General features: G+C 48.4%; 1 protein-coding gene across 1 annotated transcript in view; it reads left to right on the top strand.

Annotated features, from left to right (window-relative positions):
- The first annotated feature begins 20,366 nt into the window (after window positions 1-20,366).
- Window positions 20,367-21,934, top strand: part of stab2 (stabilin 2) — a 154,382-nt gene continuing 152,814 nt past the window's right edge. The window contains exons 1-2 of the mRNA XM_080191506.1: window positions 20,367-20,456; window positions 21,779-21,915. Of these exons, the coding sequence (XP_080047632.1) occupies window positions 20,367-20,456; window positions 21,779-21,915 (227 nt within the window). The remainder of the gene's footprint in view (window positions 20,457-21,778; window positions 21,916-21,934) is intronic.

The raw sequence follows: 21,934 nt of genomic DNA, 5'->3' as shown, positions 1-21,934 counted from the left end.
GACATTATCGCTGGACTATTAATCCAGGAACTCTGCTAATGTCCTGGGGACCTGGGTTCGAATCCCGCCACGGCAGATGGTGGAATTTGAATTCAATAAAAAAAAGATCTGGAACCGAATATATCTGATGACTATCGTCAATTTTCGGAAAAACCCACCTGGTTCACCACTGCCCTTTAGGGAAGGAAATCTGCTGTCCTTACCTGGTCTGGCCTACATGTGACTCCAGAACAGTGTGGTTGACTCTCAACTACCCTCTGAATGAGGGATGGGCAATGAATGTTGGCCAGCCAGCGATGACCATCTCCCACAAATGAATAAAAAAATCACAATGTGGCATTGTTACCAGCTGACACTACATTCCCCACTGCATCCAGGTCAACTGCACCATCTAAGAGAACCAAAACTACCCCGCTAATATCCATCCTACAAGCTCAATTCCAATATTCCTTAGGACAATAAAACAATATAAAGTTCCTGAGAGGAATGTAAGCTTTACAATTCAGTTGTTCTGACGCAGAGCTTTGCATGACGAGAGTGACTGTACATCAGAACCTGGTTATATAATTCATTGGCTCCAAGCCATTTCCCCGTTGCATTCCCGGGTCCCCTCACAGCATCAATTGCCCAGTCTTGCAGAGTCAATGCAGACTTGCTGATGGTGGGGTTGGTGGGGGTGGTGGAGGTGGTGGGGGTGGGGGTGGGGTCAAACTAATGAACCATTGAATTCACACTGAAATTCCTCCCACCCCGACCCACTCATGATCACTTTACTTTCCCATGAGGCACTTTTGAAGTGTCGTCACTGTTGCAATGTAGGGCATGGTGGTTAGCGCTGCTGCCTCACCACACCAGGGACCCGGGTTCAATTCCGGCCTTGGGTGACTGTCTGTACGGAGTTTGCACATTCCCTCTGTGTCAGCGTGCATTTCCTCCGGGTGCTCCGGTTTTCTCTCACAGTCAAAGATGTGTAGGTTAGGTGGATTAGCCATGCTAAATTGCTCCTTAGTGTCCAATGATGTGCAGGTTAGGTGGATTGGCCATGCTAAACTGCTCCTTGGTGTCCAATGATGTGTAGGTTAGGGTGGATCGGCAGTGCTAAATTGCCCCTTAGTGTCCAAAGATGTGTGGGTTAGGGTGGATTGGCCATGCTAAATTGCTCCTTAGTGTCCAGTGATGTGCAGGTTAGGTGGATTGGCCATGCTAAATTGCCCCTTAGTGTCTAAAGGTGTGGAGGTTAGGTGGATTAGCGGGATAACTGTGTGGGGTTATGGAGATAGGGCACGGGGTGGGCCTGTGTAATAAGATGCTCTGCTGGAGAGTCGATGGGCTGAATGACCTTGTTCTGCACCCCAGGGATTCTATGATTCCAGACAAATAGGGCAGCCAATTTGCACACAGCAAGATCGCAGCAACAACAAAGCAATAATGTGACCACATCATATGTTTTTGTGATGTTGATAGCAGGGATAAATATCGACCTGGGACTCCTGGGATAACTCCTCTCTGCCCTTCTTCACAATTGTGCATCAGATTTTTGTTTTATCTCTACCCGGACAAGACAGATGGGCTCTGATTAATATCTTTATCGGAAAGACAGCAGCTCAGATAGTGCAGCACTCCCTCTGTACTGCACTGGAGTATTAGCCTAGATTTCTCTGCTCAGATCTTCTGGGGATGATGCCCACAAGTCATAAATCAATTCTTTGCCAACAGATTTATGATTCAATTGTGTGCAAAGCATAGATTGTAAAGCGTTCCTTTCTAAACCGGGTATATGATTTAATTATAGATAATGCACCCAAAGATTGTAAACATGTCCATTGCGAACACGTTTATGACTGAACTTTCTGATAATGCAAAGCAAGATGCCAGCTGATTTCCACATAAGGCCGTTTATGATTTAATTATAGATACACTCACCATTTGTAAGTTGTTTCTCCGCAGGTTCATGATTTCATTAAAGATAATGCTGACACAGGTTGTTAATGTATTTATGACTTAATTGTGCACAAAACGCTGTGAAATTCTAAACGGGTTCTTTACAGTCGGGTGAGAATTGGAGAATCTTCCAGAACGGGAGAGGTGATTCGGCCCATCGTGACCCTTCTGGCTCTTCTTGCCCATCCCTAGTTGCCCCTTGAGAAGGTGGTGGTGAGCTGCCTTCTTGAATCGTCGCAGTCCACATGCTGTGGGTCGACCCACAATGCCGTTAAGGAGAGAATTCCAGGATTTTGACCCAGCGACTGCGAAGGAACAGCGATATATTTCCAAGTCAGGATGGTGAGGGGCTTGGAGGGGAACTTGCAGGTGGTGGTGTTCCCATGTATCTGCTCCTTATCCTTCTAGGGGAAGTGATCATGGGTTTGGAAAGTGCTGTCTAAGGATCTTTGGTGAACTGTTGCAGTGCATTTTGTAGATAGTACACATTGCTGCTACTGAGCGTCGATGGAGGAAGGATTGAATGTTTGTAGATGTGGTGCCAATCAAGCGGGCTGCTTTGTCCTGGATGGTGTTGAGTTTCTTGAGTGTTGTTGGATCTACACCCACCCAGGCAAGTCGATAATATTCCATCACACTCCTGACTTGTGCCTTGTAGATGGTGGATAGTTTTTTTTCCTTTTCAGGCATTTATCCAATTCCCCTTTGAAGTTTACTGTTGAACTTTATTCCACTGCGCTGTCGGTCAGTCCATTCCAAATCATAATAATATGCTGCCTGAAGACAAATTGACAAAATGTCTGTTTTCTGCAACACTCAAGCTCTGCATAATCAAAGCATTATGAAAACATTCCTCTTAATCCCCCATCTCATTCCTTTACCTACTATCTTCCATTTGTAAGAAGTCTCACAACACCAGGTTAGAGTCCAACAGATTTATTTAGAATCACGAGCTTACGGAGCACTGCTCCTTCATCAGATGTCCTGCCTTGAGACAATTCACACCCCTTTAACCTGTGATTGTCCCTCTCTCCACTCACACTGTCAAGACTTGGTCAGCTGAAAAGACTCGCATTCCAACCTTGCAATTGTGTCTCTGTCTATATATGCCGTGTTTGTGAAATCTACCTCTCCGCTCACCTGATGAAGGGGCAGCGCTCCGAAAGCTCGTGATTCCAAGTAAACCTGTTGGACTTTAACCTGGTGTTGTGAGCCTTCTTACTGTGCCCACCCCAGTCCAACTCTGGCATCTCCACATCATGGCTTTCATTTGTTCCCCCTGTTTATTGACCACCGACGAGGGGAGAACGGTTTTTCCCTCTCAATTCCATCATTCTGAACATCTCTGTTAGGTCTCGTCTCAAATTTGATAGCAGTTAATGATTTAATTGCAGGTAATTACTTAATTATGGTAAGATTTCAATGGATTGTTTCTTCTAATAGTAGCAAGGCTTTGATATTTGCACAATAAATGCATCTTCAAAGACTGATGTGTTGATGGCAAGCAGGAACAGACAAGACTGAGAGGTGACCTCACTGAGATTTTGAAGGTTTTGCAAGGGTTTGCGAGCTGGCAAAGAGAAGTTTCTAACTTAAGAGCATGCCAAGAACCGGAGGTGATAAATGCAAGATAGTGACTAATGAACGCAACAGCAAACTCCGGAGTAACATCTTTAGCCAGAGAGTGGTGAGAATGTGGAAGTCACCGACAAAAAGGGGTAGTTGAGACAACTAGCGTATGCACTTTAAGGGGAAGTTGGCTAAGTGCATGAGGTGAGGGCATTGGGCAAATGTCATATGAGGAAGTGTCGTAACTTCAGTAAATCTCACAGCACAGGAAAGTTGTGTCTACCCTGACGAACCCTTTCACAATCTGCAAGCTGCCTCTAACAGGCCACGCTTCAGTCTTCTCCGTGTTAGAGACAACGTGGTCAAGAGGCTGGACGTTTTGGTCACCTGGCAACAGGCCCCTTTCAAAATGCAGTTGGCCCCATCGTCAACGGCAACAGGCAGGGGGGGGGGCTGGGGCAATGGGCTAGTGACTAAGTCAAAATTTATTTATTACTATCACAAATAGGTTTACATTGACACTACAATGAAGTTACTGTGAAAATCATAAGAACATAAGAAATAGGAGCAGGAGTCGGCCATCTAGCCCTTCGAGCCTGCCCCGCCATTCAATAAGATCATGGCTGATCTGAAGTGGATCTGTTCCACTTTCCCGCTCTCTCCCCATAACCCTTAATTCCCCTTGTCTATCAGAAACCTATCTACCCGTGACTTAAATATATTTAGCGAGGTAGCCTCCACCACTTCAATGGGCAGAGAATTCCAGAGATTCACCATCCTTTGAGTGAAGAAGTTCCTCCTCAACTCTGACCTAAACTGCACCCCCTCCCCCACTTACTTTGAGGCTGTGCCCTCTAGTTCTGGTTTCCTTTCTAAGTGGGAAGAATCTCTCTACCTCCCCTAATCACCCCTAGGGAAAATCCCCTAATCGCCACACTCCGGCGCCTGTTCGGGTACACTGAGGGAGAATTTAGCGCATCTAACTGGCACATCTTTCGGACTGCGGGAGGAAACCGGAGCTACCCGGAGGGAATCCAGGTGGACACGAGAAGGACGTGCAGACTCCGCACAGTCAGTGACCCAAGCCGGGATTGGAACCCGACTCCCTGGTGCTGAGAGGTAGCCGTGCTAACCACTGTGCCACCGTCACTCCGTTTAGAAAGGTTTAATGCCCCGTTGAGAACAGATGGGTGGAAATCCCAGCGAGCGAGCGAATGGATACAAGTCGGTGAAGGTGACCATTGGAAAGGAGAACATTAAGCTCAAGGTGTAGCTTAGCCCTGCGACTAAATCCCGCTCGGGCCCAGTACGAGACGTGACGAAGAAGTTTCAGTGAGTGGCGGGATCGCCCGTTAATCATTGGAAGTACGAGGTCGGTTTAGGCAGTCTGCTCTAACCTTCGACCCGCAGTGTAAACAGGAAATTAGAGTCACGGCTGTGAAGCTCGCCCAGAGGGGAGTCATAACTTAACCAGCAGATTTTCAATTAAAGCGCAGGTCGCTGACCCTTCCTTTTCCTGAAAGCGTGTAAGGCAGATTGACCTTTGCACACACTTGATTAATGTTCCCTGCGGATAGGCTTCTGCCGGGACCACATTCCAGCTCCTCACAATCGGGGCCACCATCTGCGCAGAGTTTGCACATTCTCCCCATATCTGCGTGGGTTTCCTCTCCGGTATCCTCCGACGGTCCCGGTTAGGTGCTAAATTAACCCTTAGTGTCCTGGGATGTGATAGATTAAAGGGTAACTCAGCAGGGATAAGGCCTGGGTGGGATTGTGGTCGGTGCAGACTCAGTGGGCCGAATGGCCTCCTTCTGCACTGTAGGGGTTCTATGAATACGCACAAAAAATGTTTTGTTGGTGCAGTGGGCAGATAGGTGGCAGATGGAATTTAATCCTGACAAATGCGAGGTGATGCATTTTGGAAGGAATAATGTAGAGAGGAGCTATGTGATTAAAGGTAGACAAATTAGGAGTATAGAAACACAGAGGGACCTGGGAGTGCAGGTTCACAAATCCATGAAGGTTGCGACACAAGTGGAGAATGTTGTCAGGAAGGCTTATGGAATGCTAGCCTTTATAGGAAGGGGGATAGAGTTTAAAAGCTGCCGTCTAATGCTTCAGTTGTATAGAACGTTGGTTAGACCGCATTTGGAGTACTGCGTCCAGTTCTGGTCACCTTACTACCGGAAGGACGTGGAGGCTCTGGAAAGGGTGCAGAGGAGGTTTACCAGGATGTTGCCTGGCATGGAGGGGCTGGGGTACGAGGAAAGGTTGGAGAAACTGGGACTGTTCTCCTTGGAAAGACGGAGATTGAGGGGGGACATGATAGAGGTATATAAGATACTGAAGGGAATAGACAGAGTCAATAGTGAGAGACTGCTCCCTAGATTGGTAACAAATACAAGAGGTCATGATTTAAGGGTGAGGGGGGAGAGATATAATTTGGATGTGAGAGGAAGGTTCTTTACGCAGAGGGTTGTGGGGGTATGGAACGCGCTACTGAGTAGGGTGGTGGAGGCGGGAACGTTGGACTCGTTTAAGGTTCAGTTAGATAGGCACACGAGTGAAACGAGGATGGAGGGTTATGGTAGGGGTTATTAAATAAGGGTTAGAACCTCGGGAGACACCGGAAAGGCAGGCTTGTGATTAACGTTTTTGTCTTTTATTCCGCAGGTGGAGGTCCACCTTGTTGTCAAACGAGGGGCATGCACACGGTGGGTCGTGCGTGGGCTGCTCTTGGAGGTTCCGGGAGTGGCCTAGTACTTCGTGTCGGTGTGTGTGCTTGATCCTGGACCGGTAGACGGGCGCCGCAACAGCTCAGTGACTAGCACTGCTAGCTGTGCAGATACATGGATTTGGGCCTGTGTCTGTGGGAGTTTGTGCATTCTCCCTGTGGTTGCGTGGGTTTCCTCCGGGCGCTCTGGTTTCCTCCCACACCCCAAAGATGTGCTCTTAGGCTGATTGGGTTACCAAATTGACACTATTCTCCCCTGAATCTGGCTAAGTCAGGGGTTCCATTCGTAGACACGCAGGGTAGAATAGGTGTAGGGTGATGCGGCAGCGCGGGCTTGTTGGGCCGAAGGGCCTGTTTCCCGTGCTGGGTTGTTCTTTTTGTTCTTTGTTTAAATGTATTCTTTCGCGGGACGCGGGCATCGCTTATTGCCCATCTCTAATGGGTCCTTGAGAAGGTGGTGACAATGGTGACATTTCTCGACCTGCCTCTGTCCCTGTGGTGTGGCTACATCCGCAGTCCTGTTCGGGACGGAGTTCCAGGATTTTAACCCAGTGACCCTGGAGTCAGTTGTGCTATAATGAGGTATAACAAAATATAAATGTACGAATATATTAAAAAATCTAAACAAAATATATGAATATAATGGGTTAATAATCATGATAATGAGACAGCATCAGTCAGATTCAGAAAAGCATGTGAAACACTCAGTTTATCAGGAGCTATGTGCCTATTCTGTAGCCTACCTTGTACATACTCTTAAAAAAGTAGCTTGAAGAAACTTAACTGAGTCATAGATAAGTTTCATGGGATGTTGGTGTTGCTGCCTGTAGGCCAGACCAGGTAAGGACAGCAGATTTCCTTCCCTATGGGACATTAGTGAACCAGATAGCCTTTTAGCAATGGTTTCATGGTCACCATCAGACTTTTAATTCTAGGTTTTTATTGGATTCAAATTTCCAGTTGCCGTGTGTGGGATTCGAACCCAGGTCCCTGGACAATTCATATAACACCCATAACACTTTTAAAGCATCCTGCAGCACTTCCAAAAGTTTTAAAGTTTATTAATGCAAGTAGGCTTACATTAACACTGCAATAAAGTTACTGCGAAAATCCCCGAGTTGCCACACTCCGGTGCCTGTTCGGGTACACCGAGGGAGAATTTAGCACGGCCAGTGAACCTTAACCAGCACGTCTTTCAGACTGTGGGGGGAAACCAGAGCACCCAGAGGAAACCCACGCAGACACGGGGAGAATGTGCAGACTCCCGCAGAGTGACCCAAGCTGGGAATCGAACCCCGGTCCCTGGCACTGTGAGGTAGCAGTGCTAACCACTGAGCCACTGTATCAGCAATCGTGCCTTCAGTTGATGAAGTCCTGAGCTCCAGAATTCTGCTCCTGAACTGCCCTACCTGCCAATTCCTCCTTTAGGACACACTTTGAAAGCTACATTTTTTTTTTGACCAAGCTTTTGATCACCTGACCTAATATCTCCTCATGAGGCTCGGTGTTAAGTTTTGTTTGATCCCGGGATGGTGAAGGTTCCATGCAAATGCAATGGATGCATTCGTATCTGGTGAAGTAGCCTTGGAGGAGAGTCTCGTTTGACCGGCTGTGTCAGCTCAGTGGTACGGCCAATATCCATCTTCCTCCTTCTTATCTTCCAGTTTCGGAAGGCAACGGCAGCCCCAAGGAAAGGCTCACCCCACCTAATTTTGAGGGGTGCAGTGATGGTAATTCAGAGAGTTAAGTGTCCCTCAGTGGTAAAAAGCAAAACAAGAATACTCAATAGCTAGAGTGTCAATATCTTTCCCCAAAGGTAGGGGAGTCTAAAACTAGAGGGCATAGGTTTAAGATGAGAGGGGAGAGATACAAAAGGGTCCAGAGGGGCAATTCTTTCACACAGAGGGTGGTGAGTGTCTGGAACAAGTTGCCAGAGGTAGTAGTAGAGAGAGGTACAATTTTGTCTTTTAAAACGTGTTTAGACAGTTACATGGGTACAGAGGGATATGGGCAAATGCGGGCAATTGGGATTAGCTTCGAGGTTCTAAAAACGGAAAGGACAGCATGGACAATTTGGGCCGAAGGGCCTCTTTCCTTGCTGTAAACCTCTATGACGCTAAGAAAGTGACGAAGATAGCACAGCAGCACAGTGGTTAGCATTGCTGCCTCACAGGGACCCGGGTTCGATTCCCAGCTTGGGCCACTGTCTGTGTGGAGTTTGCACGTTCTCCCCGTGCCTGCGTGGGTTTTCTCCGGCTGCTCCGCTTTCCTTCCACAGCCCAAAGATGCAGGTGTTAGGTGCATCGACCGTGCTAAATTGCCCCTGAGTGTCCCAGTAACTCCACTGCAGTGTTAACGAAAGCCTATTTGTGTGTAATAATCAGAGGGGTTAGCAGGGTAAATACGTGGGGTTTCGGGGATAGGTTAGGACTGCTGCCAGTGAAGGCTGTTTGGGCCGAATTGTCTCCTTCTGGACTGTAGGAATTCTATGTGGAAAAATAAAACAACAGATTTAACTTTCTCAGAAGACTAAGGAAGTTTGGCAGGTATGACTCTAGCCAACTTTTACAGATGCCCCATAGAAAGCATTCTTTCTGGTTGTATCACAGCTTGGTCTGGGCTCCTGCTCTGCCCAAGACTTACAAGGAACTACAAAGGGTTGTGAAAGTCCATCACGCAAACCAGCCTCCCATCCATTGACTCTGTCTACACTTCCCGCTGTCTCAGAAAAGCAGCCGGCATAATTAAGGACCCCATCTACCCCGGACATTCTCTCTTCCACCTTCTTCTGTCGGGAAAAAGATACAAAAGTCTGAGGTCACGTACCGACCGACTCAAGAACAGCTTCTTCCCTGCTGCTGTCAGACTTTTGAATGGATTTACCTTGCATTAAGTTGATCTTTCTCTACACCCTAGCTATGACTGTAACGCTACATTCTGCACTCTCTCATTTCCCTCTCTATGAATGGTACGCTTTGTGCGCATAGCGCACAAGAAACAATACTTTTCACTGTATGTTAATACATGTGACAATAATAAATCAAATCAAATTTTAAAAATGGAAAATACCAAGGTACAAGGCAGGTTGGGAGAAAATATAATTAAAGGTATTTAGAATTGGGATGGGAGTAGGTTACGAGACATTGGATAGATTATTTGAGATAGATGGTATTCGAACATTGAAAGGATAAGTGAATAAGGTAGTTTTAACCCAGGCTTCCTTCTGGTTGGTCATTTCTCTGTTTCTGGTCTTTGGCACCATCTGGTGGTTCCTTGGTTGAATTACTTAATTTATAAACCTTAAATCAACAAGCCTAACAATTGGATTGTGTTGCTATTCGAGCACAGGAATCACACAATATGTGATCAGCCTGGGTCTCTCCCTCCTGATGCAGGTACTTTTATGCTGTACCCTGTCATCCATGGGCTGAGAAAAGCAGGTGCAATGTCCTTTTAAGAACAAAATACGCTGGAGAATCTTCTGAAAGAGAATTAATTGTTATCTTGTTTATAACAGCATCAAGCTCCATTAAGTGTCCACGTGGCCTTAGGTTACCATGGTGACGGACAAGTAAGATGCAAAGGATGAAGAGGAAGCTAATTGCTTGTCTTAGTGGCAGGCAGGTCAGAACACTGGGAATTTGTTCAAAGCAATTCCAGATGGAATAGTTTTCTGCTGGGCAACCTCTGTACAGATCCTGGTGTTGAGGCAGGTCTCTGAGAATAAAATGGAGAATGTGTCATTGCGTGTTACGCAGTTGGAAATGACAGAACACTGCCCGTGCTGTTGGATTTCCGTGGGAAGCAATGACAGAGCTTGTAAATAGGTGAGGCACATCTTTGTCGCATCCACTAACAAAGCAAAATTTCAATTTTTATTTGAAAAATCTGCACCTGTTAGTTGTTGTTTGAAATGTGTTGATTTTGGTTGGTTGGTTTGTTACAGTGAAAGTGAAACCTTGTCCCGTTGCTTTCCTCCTGTTGTTCCCACCTCGAAAAACCCAGTCACCAGAGCGGTTAGCAGCTGTGTTTTGGGACAGTTGAAGCACAGTTTGACCCCTGGTCAGTGCAGGCGGCAGGTTGGGAGTTGGTTGATCCCCGGTTAATGGACAGTTGACCTCAGCTGGTTGAAACCCGGCAGATCCCAACGAGCGGGGTCTCATCCTCCATCGAATTAAAAGGTTGTCGGCGCTGATTGGCAGCTCATGGGCTGCTGGTTGGAGGCAGCAATCCTTGACTAATGTCAGGATGAGCATTATGAATCCACCATGATGAAGTCTGTGCTTTGACTAATCAGCGGGATCAGGAGTTATGGGGAAAAAGCAGGAGAACGGGGATGAGAAAAATATCAGCCATGATTGAATGGTGGGGTAGACTCGATGGGCCGAGTGGCCTAATTCTGCTCCTATTTCTTATGATCTTGCGGTCTTTGCTACATCATTGCTGTGCATGGTTGTGGACATCCAGTGAAGCCACTGGCTGAGCTAGGTTACAGATTATTGTGGGGAAAAGTCAAATTAAGTCCCAGTAACTTCCATATTCTAGAACCCATATGGCCCAACAAGTCTGCATTGACTCCCTGACATAACATCGTACCCAGGCCACCTCTGTTCCATCCCCATGCATTTAGCATGGCCAATCCACCTACCCTGCACATCTTTGGACACTAAGGGGCAATTTAGCGTGGCCAATCCACCTACCCTGCACATCTTTAGACTGTGGGAGGAAACCGGAGCACTTGGAGGAAACCCATGCAGACATGGGGAGAACGTGCAAACTCCACACAGACAGTGTGGCCGGAATCGAACCTGGGTTCCTGGCACTGTGAGGCAGCAGCGCTACTGAGCTGATTATAGGTGTTTGAATTCCTAATCTCCAACCTTAAATGACCAAGTAGCTCTTAACCGTGCAGGTTCAACTGCTGTTCAAGAAAAGGAATGTGAAGATAGGAATTAAACAGCACAAAACTCAACTGGAAGAACCTTCACAGAATCAAACACAATTTTATTATCCATCTGTGGGACGTGGGGTGTTGCTGGCTGGCCAGAATTTATTGCCCATCCCTAACTGCCCTTGAGGAGGTGATGCTGCCTTCTTGAGTTGCTACAGTTCCCGTGGTATAGGTATCTCCTGTCACCCTCCCCACCCTCCTGTCACCCTCCCCACCCCCCTGTCACCCTCCCCACCCTCCTGTCACCCTCCCCACCCTCCCATCACCCTCCCCACCCTCCTGCCACCCTTGCCTCCCTCCCGTCACCCTCCCCACCCTCCCATCACTTTCCCCACCCTCCCATCACCCTCCCCACTCTCCCGTCACCACCACACCCTCCCGTCACCCTTGCCACATTCCTGTCACCCTCCCCGCCCTCCCATCACTCTCCCCGCCCTCCCATCACCCTCCTGTCACCTTCCCCACCCTCCCATTGCTCTCCCTGACTTCCTGTCACACTCCCTGATTTCCTCCTCCTCTTCCTCTCCACCTTCCCCTCTTCCTCTCCGTCATTTCCACCTCCTCACTTTCAGCAACACTTTGGCCACTCAGGCACCTTTCTCCACGTGTGCATCAGACATGGCGGATCCAGACAGCTATCACCTTTGCATCCACACCCCTCCTTATTTCTAGTGTCCTGGTGTATGGTTGAACATGTGGAAATTCTCTCTGTGTCTCTATATTGTCTCTCTGTATTTACAGTGTCAGCAAACAATAGCAGTCAGGAATGGATGGGCTGCTTCACCCACTGGATGTTTCACTTGGAAATGAAGAGTTTCCAGGTTGCAGATTGAACACCAGTCTCATTCTCATTGGCACAAGACTTACAACTGTCCAGTTGTCCAAAGCCCACATTGGAATTAGAGATAAAGGGTATATTGGAGTCCCAGTGTGACCCCGATGGACAAGTGGCATGGATAACGTCAACAGATTCCCCCTCTTGTTCTCTACTTCATTCATCCCTTTCCCTGCTTTTGAACTTACTTCAGCCGGTTCCACCTCTTCTTCGATCTGACGAAAGGTTATTGATCTGAAACATACATTCTGTTTCTCCTTCCGCACATATGGAGCGGCACGGGGGCGCGGTGGTTAGCACTGCTGCCTCACAGCGCCAGGGAACTGGGTTCGATTCCCAGCTTGGGTCACTGCCTGTGTGGAGTCTGCACATTCCCCCCATGCCTGCGTGGGTTTGCTCCGGTTTCCTCCCACAGTCCAAAGATGTGTGAGTTAGGTGGATTGGCCGTACTAAATTGCCCCTTAGTGTCAGGGGGATTAGCAGGGTAAATACATGCAGTTACAGGGATGTGGCCTGGGTGGGATTGTTGTTGGTGCAGGCTTGATGGGCTGAATGGCCTCTATTCTATTCTATGATTCATTTTGCCTGACCTGCTGAGTATTTTCAGTGCTTTTTATTTACGTGCCATATTTCTGGCATCTGCAGCATTTTGCTTTTTTTTATTGATTGATATAGTTTAAAGTATAAATATTGGTCAGAACACTCTCAAGAGGGAGGTCTTGTGACACAGTGGGTAGCACCTTACACCTGAGCCAGAAGCGCTGGGTTTGAGTCTTACCCCTTAACTTGATGACCAAGGAAGACACATTTATAACTCAGCCAAACAGGTTGAGTATTGTGATGACACTGTGTCTTTAAGAAAGGTATTTTTATCATGTTTCGTATCAGGGGTATGTTTAAAATTCAACCCAGTTTACATGGTGCCAATTTGTCTGCACCAGGCAGCTCACGTTCTCAGATTGCAGGCTAATTATTGATTTTAGTTAAGGATGTGTTTGTGTTAATCTGAGTTAATGCACTTTTGTTTATTTTGGTTTTTCCCCGGGAGTTGCAGGTTGATTAACAGGGTCAGTCATGTGTTAATGAGCAGAGCTAAGCTTAGAGGGAAAAATAAAGGGCAGTCCTGAAAGAAGCAAGAAGTACCTTTCTCTTTCTCTCTCTCTCTCTCTCTGTCTCAGCCATGATCTTATTGAATGGCGGGGCAGGCTCGAAGGGCCAGATGGCCTACTCCTGCTCCTATTTCTTATGTTCTTATGTTCTTATGTTCTCTCTCTGGAGGCTGCCTTTTGAGTGTCAGAAGACAGGTGTCTGTTGGTTTCTCTCTCCAGAAATGTTCATAGGGTCTAGGACTGTTAACAAGTAAAAAGACGTAAGCCTGTGTTGTTTGCTAACTGATTTTGGACAGGAGGTTAAGTCTAGAAGAGTAATATTGCTTAAACTCACATTAACGCCAACAAAGGAAAACTGTTGGGGTCTAGTTGAGCTCCATAATGTACTTTGGCGTTTCTGCTCCGGTATTCCTAACAGTAACAACTTGCAAAATCTTCCCAACACACGCCAATGACAGGTGGTAAGAACAAGAGAAATTCCTAGTCATCCATGCTTGATTCCGACTGGCACCTCTCAAGCTATAGCTTTTGGTAATAGGTCCCAGGAAGAACTTGCTATGGAGATGAAGTCTGCCCTGGACCTTACTGTATGCAGGAAGAGAAACAATTATTACTCACTTTGAATAAAAGTACGTGATTTTAATGTCTTCCTGAGAGAGTTGATTGGTTTAACATCGCATCTAAAAAACAGCACCTCCAACAGTGAGGCACTCTCTTGGTACTGCACTGAAGTGACCTAGATCCCATGCTCAAATCCCAGAGTGCGATCTGAATTCCTGACCTGGAAGCGAGCACACAGGCAAATAATCGCTCGGTAGTACAGAGCTTGAGTATTACTGAAAAAAGAGACATGCTGTCAAAACTTTTCATTTTGGACTCATCAGGACAGATTTGCAAGAATACCAAATCTCAAAGAGAACGACAATTTATACTATAGGGGGCTGGTTGATTGGTAAGTTGGCTCTGATTGATAGGGAAGTTGCCATGGAGAATACACGAGGGAGCAGTTAACTGCCAAGTTTTAGCTTAAATTTAAACCAGGCTGGTTGACTCTGATTGGTCAAGGAATTGCCATGAGGAATGAACTAGAGAATGGCTGATCCCAAAGCTTCTGTTTATTGAAAAAGCTGCAATGGGTGGACAGTTTGCAAAGGACAGGGCCCTGTGTGTAAGCATATTTATAAGAATTGATTCTCAGTAAGTGGGTACTGCTGGCAGGACTGGCATCTATTGTCCACCCTAAATTATCTTTGAGAAAATGTCGGTGGGAGCCTTCATCATGTCCATGTGGTGAAGAGGAGTTGCAGAATTGTGACCAGCTCTGAGGTTTGACTTGTACAGGATTAACACCGTTTAGACAGACACCTCCGCAATATTCTGATGAATGGCATTATACCACAAACCTTCCAGTGCTTCCTGAGCACTCACTTCCTGTGCTGCTCTCTCTGTGTTTAGCACAGAGTTCCTGCCTGAAACATTCTGTACCCACAAGGACATTGATGGAATGGTGCTTGAAGAAGACGCTCAAACATAGGGCTTCCTGTTGTTCCTGTGTAACTAACCGTAACAACGGGAAGCTGAGAGAAGCCTTCTCTCTTAACTCTGTAGTGCAGAGTGATGGTGAGACCCTTTGCATTCTCTTCAGTTGTACCGGAGACACTCTGAACAACCCTGCTGCCCCACAGCGCCGGGGACCCGGGTTCAATCCCAGCCTTGGGTCACTGTTTGTGTAGGTTTCTTCCTGCTGCTCCTGCTTTCTCCCGTAGTCCAAAGATGTGTGGGTTAGGTTGATTGGCCATACTAAATTTCCCCTTAGCGTCAGGAGATTAGCAGGGCAAATATTTGGGGTTACGGGAATAGGGCTGGGTGGTATTGGGATTGATGCAGACTCAATGGGCCAAATGGCCTCTTTCTGCACTGTAGAGATTCTATATTCTAAAAAAACTCACAAGGAAACAAAGTTAATGTGTAATAGAACCCACTCGCCTCTGTCTATTAAGCACTGTTACACAATCAATTAAAGTAAAATCTATTTGTTAATCACAAGTAGGCTTACATTAATACTGCAATGAAGTTACTATGAAATTCCCCTAGTCGCCACACTCCAACGCCTGTTCGGATCAATGCACCTAACCAGCATGTCTTTCGGATGGTGGGGGGAAACCAGGAGGAAACCCACGCAGACATGGGGAGAATGTGCAAACCCCACACAGACAGTGACCCATGCCGGGAATCGAACCCAGGTCCCTGGCACTGTGGGATAGCAGTGCTAACCACTGTGCCATTGTGCTGACCCACGAGGGATGGCTTAACTAGGAAAAACGACCATTTCAAGTTGCTTTGATCTATGGAACTTCAACAGAGATGTTAAACATATCTTCACATATGAACTCAACGTTGCTGTCAAACCTAATTGGGGTGGTTTGGTTTTGCAATATTCTTCTGACAACTTTTATTTAACAAAGTGAGTCCCGGACAACTTCAAAATAAATCCTACACTGCTCGTCCAGTGTTTTGGCCAATATATACTCCTCAACTAATCTGATTATTATCATAGACCTGTCTGTGGGAGCTGGCTGTGCACAAATTGGTTCCCAGATTTCCAATATTACATCTGTAGCTACATTTCCACAATGTTTGATTGGCTGAAAAACACCTTGCGGTGTCCTCGGGTCATAAAAGGTGCTATACAAATGCAAGATCTTCTTTCTTTAAATATCTTGTCCACCACTTCACTAGATCATCAACCTCCAACCCCTAAAGCCCTACATAGTGCAAGGCCAGCAGGAGGTATATTTATAGTGAGTCTCTCTCTGTGCTTCATTGATCGCTGATCTATTTCTGATTCCGCAATGGTTTGCTGGGTTAAAGGTACCTCAGTGGGTGCGATTCATCATTCGAACATAAGAATATCAAAAAACGAAGCAGGTTACTGGAGGCTGCTGGAATTAGCTCCCCCATTCAATAGAGTCCCAACTGTCTGATTGAGGCCTTAACTGCAACTCCCTGCATGTCCCCCTATAACCCTAGACTTCCTTACTAATCCCTTGAATAGGGTGGCACAGTGGTTAGCCCTGCTGCCTCACAGCGCCAGGGACCTGGGTACGATTCCCGGCCTTGGGTCACTGTCTGTACGGAGTTTGCACATTCTCCTCGTGTCTACATGGGTTTCCTCCGGATGCTCCGGTCTCCCCCCACAGTCCAAAGATATGCAGGTTAGGTTGATTGGCCATGCTAAATTGCCCCTTAGTGCGGGGGAGGGGTGGTTAGCAGGGTAACTATGTGTAGGCACAACCTGAGGCTAAAGGGACGATCCTTTAAAACAGAGATGAGGAGGAATTTCTTCAGCCAGAGGGTGGTGAACCTGTGGAACTCTTTGCCGCAGAAGGCTGTGGTGGCCGGGTCATTGAGTGACAGAGATAGATAGGTTCTTGCTGAATAAGGGGGTCAGGGGTCATGGGGAAAAGGCAGGAGAACGGGGATGAGAAAAATATCAGCCATGATTGAATGGCGGAACAGACTCGATGGGCCGAGTGGCCTAATTCTGCTCCTATGTCTTGTGGTGATGATGCAGGGATAGGGCCTGGGTGGGATTGTGGTCGGTGCAGACTCAATGGGCTGAATGGCCTCTTTCTGCACTGTAGAGATTCTATGATATCCAATAACTCAGTCCTCACTCCTGTTGGGGACTCGGAGTGGGGCCCCTCAAGCTGTAAGTCTCTAATGACAAGCTAACAAGCTGTTCCAGGATAAACACTCGCCTTGATATTATTTATTATTATATGTAGAAAGGATTACAGTCTGCATTGTGCACCACTAAGCAAGGGAAGAGAAACAGCAGGGGGTGATGTTGGTGATGTAACTGAACTAGTAATCCAGAGGCTCAGTCTAATGCTCCTGTGATCTGGGTTCAAATCCCACCGGGTGATATTTAAGTTTTGCAGCGGCGCGGTGGTTAGCACTGCTGCCTCACAGCGCCAGGGACCCGGGTTCGATTCCCGGCCTTGGGTCACCGCCTGTGTGGATGTGCAGGTTATGTGAGCTGGCCATGCCAAATTGCTTCTTACTGTCCCAGGATGTGTAGGTTAGGAGGATTAGCCATGGTAAAGGTGTGGGGTGGGTTACAGGGATAGGACGGGGGCAGAGAGCCTGGGTGAAAATATTCTGCCGGAGAGTTGGTACAGACGTGATGGGCTGAATGGCCTCTCCTGCACTATAGGAATTCATGATGAACAGCACGGAGAACTCCTTTAATTCTTTATCTTTGAATAATATCGCTTGACAGGCTGGGACTTGACTTAATATTTAATCTGAAAAACAAAACAGCACCCCAACAGGGAAACACTCCCTCAATCCTGGACTCACGTCCCAGACTGGATTCCAGAGCTGAACAGGTCTCTGAGGTAGGAATTTGGTCCACTTTGGTAGGAAGAATGGTAGGAAGGATTATTACTTACGGGGCGAAAAACTGCAGCAGGCGACGGTGCAGAGGGACCTCGGGGTCCTTGTGCATGAGTCGCAAAAACCCAGCTTGCAGGTGCAGCAGGTGGTCAGGAAGGCGAATGGGATGCTGGCCTTCATAGCGAGGGGGATTGAATATAAAAGTAGGGAGGTCTTGCTGTGGCTGTATAGAGCATTGGTGAGGCCGCAGCTGGAGTACTGTGTGCAGTTTTGGTCGCCGCACTTACGCAAGGATATTTTGGCCTTGGAGGGAGTGCAGAGGAGGTTTACTAGGCTGATTCCGGAGTTGAGGGGGTTGAACTATGAGGAGAGGCTGAATAAACTAGGCTTGTACTCATTAGAGTTTAGAAGAATGAGGGGAGATCTCATTGAGACATATAAGATGATGAATGGGATGGATAGGATAGAGCTGGAGAGGCTCTTCCCGCTCAGAAAGGACAGTAGGACTAGGGGGCACAGCCTCAAGATGCAGTTTAGAATGGAGTTGAGGAGGAACTTCTTCACTCAAAGGGTGGTGAATCTCTGGAATTCTCTACCCGTTGAAGTGGTGGAGGCTGCCTCGCTAAATATTTTTAAGACGCGGGTTGATGGGTTTTTGATAAGAGAGGGGATTAAGGGTTATGGGGAGAGGGCGGGAAAGTGGAACTGAGCCACGACAGATCAGCCATGATCTTATTGAATGGCGGGGCAGGCTCGAAGGGCTAGATGGCCTACTCCTGCTCCTATTTCTTATGTTCTTATGTTTATGTTCTTATGTTCTGAGGAAACAAATTCCTCCTCATCTGTACACAATACTCCGGTATTTTGCCCTCCCTCTCTCCATTTAAGCCTGCTGATTTCCTGTTCTTCCCACCACAACCTCACATCGTTCTCCCCCAACTAAACCCCCCCACCTTCCAAATCCAAGTCCGTTCGGCCGGCGCGTAACTCTCCCGCACGGGAGAGTTGTCACGTCAAACCTTCCTATTAGTAATCAGTGAGTCATGCCGTATCTCTGAAGGGAGCGTGTCTTTGACGCGTGGTATCAAAGGAAACAGCAACGCGTCTTCCTGGAAAAGATAATCTGTATATCCAGAATTGGAAGCAGGATAGTGTCATCGTTGAGATGATAGGGTAACTAGAGACAGGGTGGTTACCGTATGATTTGGGGGGGGGGGCGGTGGGCCGTCCGGCCTAGTCATCCTGGCTGGGACCACGGGGTAGGTGTAGGAGCAGCTTCCCACCTCAGTTGCGGGGGGGGGCGGGACTCAAGGAAGGCCTCACGTTTATATACCGGGCCTCGCAATCTTAGGCTGCCTGGAGGCCCGTTGCCAGTAGCAACCGGGCGTTCTGCTGGGACTGTTGCCATCTCGGAAACGCGGCAGCAAATTTGAGCACGGCAGGATCCCGCGAAGGGCAACGAGGCGACGCCTGCTCTGATGGAGGGGAGGCTAATATTCCCCGGGACGCGGGGGAGGGGTTGGGGGGGCGTGGGAGAGTATCCCAAACCTCCTTCAAAATCGTGTACTCGTTGGCGTCGCAAGTCAGGCTTACATTAACACTGCAATGAAGTTACTGTGAAAATCCTCCTGGTCGCCACACTCCGGCGGCGCCTGTTCGGGCACGCTGAGGGAGAATTTAGCACGGCCAGCGCACCCTAACCAGCGCGTTCCCCGGGCTCTGGGAGCAGACCGGAGGAAATCGACACAGACGCGGGGAGAACGTGTAGACTCCGCGCAGATGGTGGCCCAAGTCGGGAATTGAACCCGGGTCCCTGGCGCTGTGAGGCAGCGGGTACCAACTGCTGTGCCACCGTACCGCCCACTCTCAATAGGAGAAAACCAGGAAATGCCCATTTGAGCACAGCAGGATCCCACAAGGAGACATTACGCGATGCACGCTGTGACGGCCGAGGTGGGGTGGGGGGGGGATTAATATTGTGCAGGACACGGCAGGGGGGGAGGGGGAGAGGAGCGGACATCCCGAACCCTTCGCCGGAGCTGGGCGGGCGGGACCCACCCGAGAACCTCCCCCCCCCCAAGTCCAAGGGCGACACCTCCGGCGGTGCGGCAGGCCCCCGCTGCTGCGTTGCGCCGGGAGCGCCGGCTCTGGGTCATCTCCACGGGAGCCCCTGGGGCGCGAGCTGGACACGCAGCCCCCTGATCCGGAGGCAGGAGGACGTCACAGAGTTTCACCGCAAGCTCCCACCTGAGTCCCCTTCAGATACCCCACGAACAACAACCCCCCCTACCCCCCCCTTCAGCCTCAGCCTCCCCCCCCACCCCATCACAAAACCAGCTTAGAGGGGGGGGGGGGAGGGAAACAATATCTCTGCTAAGCGAAGGGTGCCCGCGAGGATATCCTCTCGTGGCCCATCCTCAGTCCGACAGCGTTGTTTAAATAGCAAAATAAAAGCGCGCTCGGGGAAGGCGAGGTGTCAGGCTTGCAAATCCTGCAGCGATCGAGTGAGCTGTGACTCGAGATAGCAACTTTTACACTTGCTGCTGTGTAATTGCAGGAAAAAGAGGGTGTTACGTGGTGGTGGTGGGGGGGGCTGGGGGTGTGGTGGTGGTGGGGTGGGGGGGGGTGGGTGGTTGTTGGTGGGCGGAGGAGGAGAGGACAGACCGTACAAAGGCGAGGATGTGGGAAGGAAGAAACTGCACAGGGCAAAGGAAGCCCGCAGAGGAACCCAGTCCCCCTTTACTTCAGGGACTAAAATAAACTGCAGGTTCTGCAGGAGACGGGGGCAGTGGGGGTGGGGGGGGTGGGGTGAACGCTGGCGAAATGAGAGGCGGGCGGATCGTAGGCTCCCTACTGACGCTGACACTGTTCGGGCTGGCAGCCTGCTCGCCTGGAAACTCGCTCGGGGAGCAGGTAAGTGGGTGCTTTATTTTCGGGGGAAGTGGGGGGGAAAGGGGGCTGTCTGTCTGCTCAGCCTCTGAGAGCACATTACAGCCAGTCGGCCTCCCCCCCGGCTCCAGTCAGGACACGAGCGGCCAGGTCCAATCGTTGCCACAAGATGATCCACAGCTGTACCCACGGCGAAGGTTTAATTTAAAGAGCCGGTGCCAGGAGATGCGGGGGTCATGTTACCCACCGTTACGAGCTGTCACAGTCCGGAATTCACAGTGTTTATAGGCACCGGGCGCAGACTCAATATTTAATAACAAACGGGGACTCGGGTATCATTAAAAGGGAATAGTTTTCAGGGCTAAGGGAAACCAAGTGAGATTAAGTGAACCATTCCTTCTTCAAGGCTAGCACAGAGCCACTGGGCTGAATGGCCCCCCTCTCGTGCTGTATAACTCTGCAATGTCAAGATTCATGATATTTTGTCCCATGTTGCATTGGGTTGCGATTGGACAGGGGGTATTAAGTGTTTTATTTAACACTAACCAAAGCTGCATCTTATCACTGAAAGCAGCCTTTATTGTGTTTTAGTTTGGGCTGTTTCCAGCACTGTCGTGTGTCGGTGTTTGTGTGTTAGTATGTGTCAGCGTATGTCAGTGTGTGCATCAGTGTGTGTCAGTGTGTATGTGTGTGTCAGTGTGTATGTGTATGTCAGTGTGTGTCAGCACATTCAGTGTGTGTGTCAGTGTGGGCATCAGTGTGTGTGAGCATGTTAGTCAGTGTGTACGTGTGTGTATCAATGTGTTAGTGTGTGTGTGTGACTGTGTGTGTCAGTATGTTAGTGTGTGTGTGAATGTGTGTGTGTGTCAGTGTGTTAGTGTGTGTGTGTGTGTGTGTGTATCAATGTGTTAGTGTGTGTGTGTGACTGTGTGTGTCAGTATGTTAGTGTGTGTGTGTGTGTGTCAGTGTGTTAGTGTGTGTGTGAATGTGTGTGTGTGTCAATGTATGTGCATGTGAATGTGTGTATGAGTGTGTGTATGTCACAGAGTGCATGTCTGTGTGTGTGTGTCACTATGTGTGAGTGTCTGTGTGAGTGTATGTTAGTGTTTCAGTGTGTGGGAGTGTGTGAGTGTATGAGTATGTGTGTGGGAGTGTGTGTGAGTGTGTCAGTATCAGCATGTGTCAATGTGTGTGTGTATGTGCGTGCGTGTGTGTCTCAGAGTGCATGTCAGTGTGTGTATGAGTGTATGTCAGTGTTTCAGTGTGTGTGGGAGACTGTAACAGTTCACATTCAGAGAGACAATGATTTTGCCCCTTTCCTGATGAGACAATTTCTGTGACTTCAGCCTGGAAAAAGTCGCTGTGACAGGAACACTCTCGTCATGACCAAGACTCAGTGTCATTCCTGCACCTTAAACATCAGAATGAAATGCCCAGATGGTTATAAGCAGATAACGAATAGTTCGGGTACCAAGGATTGCAGGTAAACGGTGTCAGAGCGG

The sequence above is a fragment of the Carcharhinus amblyrhynchos genome, chromosome 6 (assembly GCF_965287045.1).
Source record: "Carcharhinus amblyrhynchos chromosome 6, sCarAmb.v2.hapA, whole genome shotgun sequence".
Lineage (NCBI taxonomy): Eukaryota > Metazoa > Chordata > Chondrichthyes > Carcharhiniformes > Carcharhinidae > Carcharhinus > Carcharhinus amblyrhynchos.
Note: the sequence above shows the minus strand (reverse complement) of the source record. Positions and strands in the feature narration are given on the sequence as shown.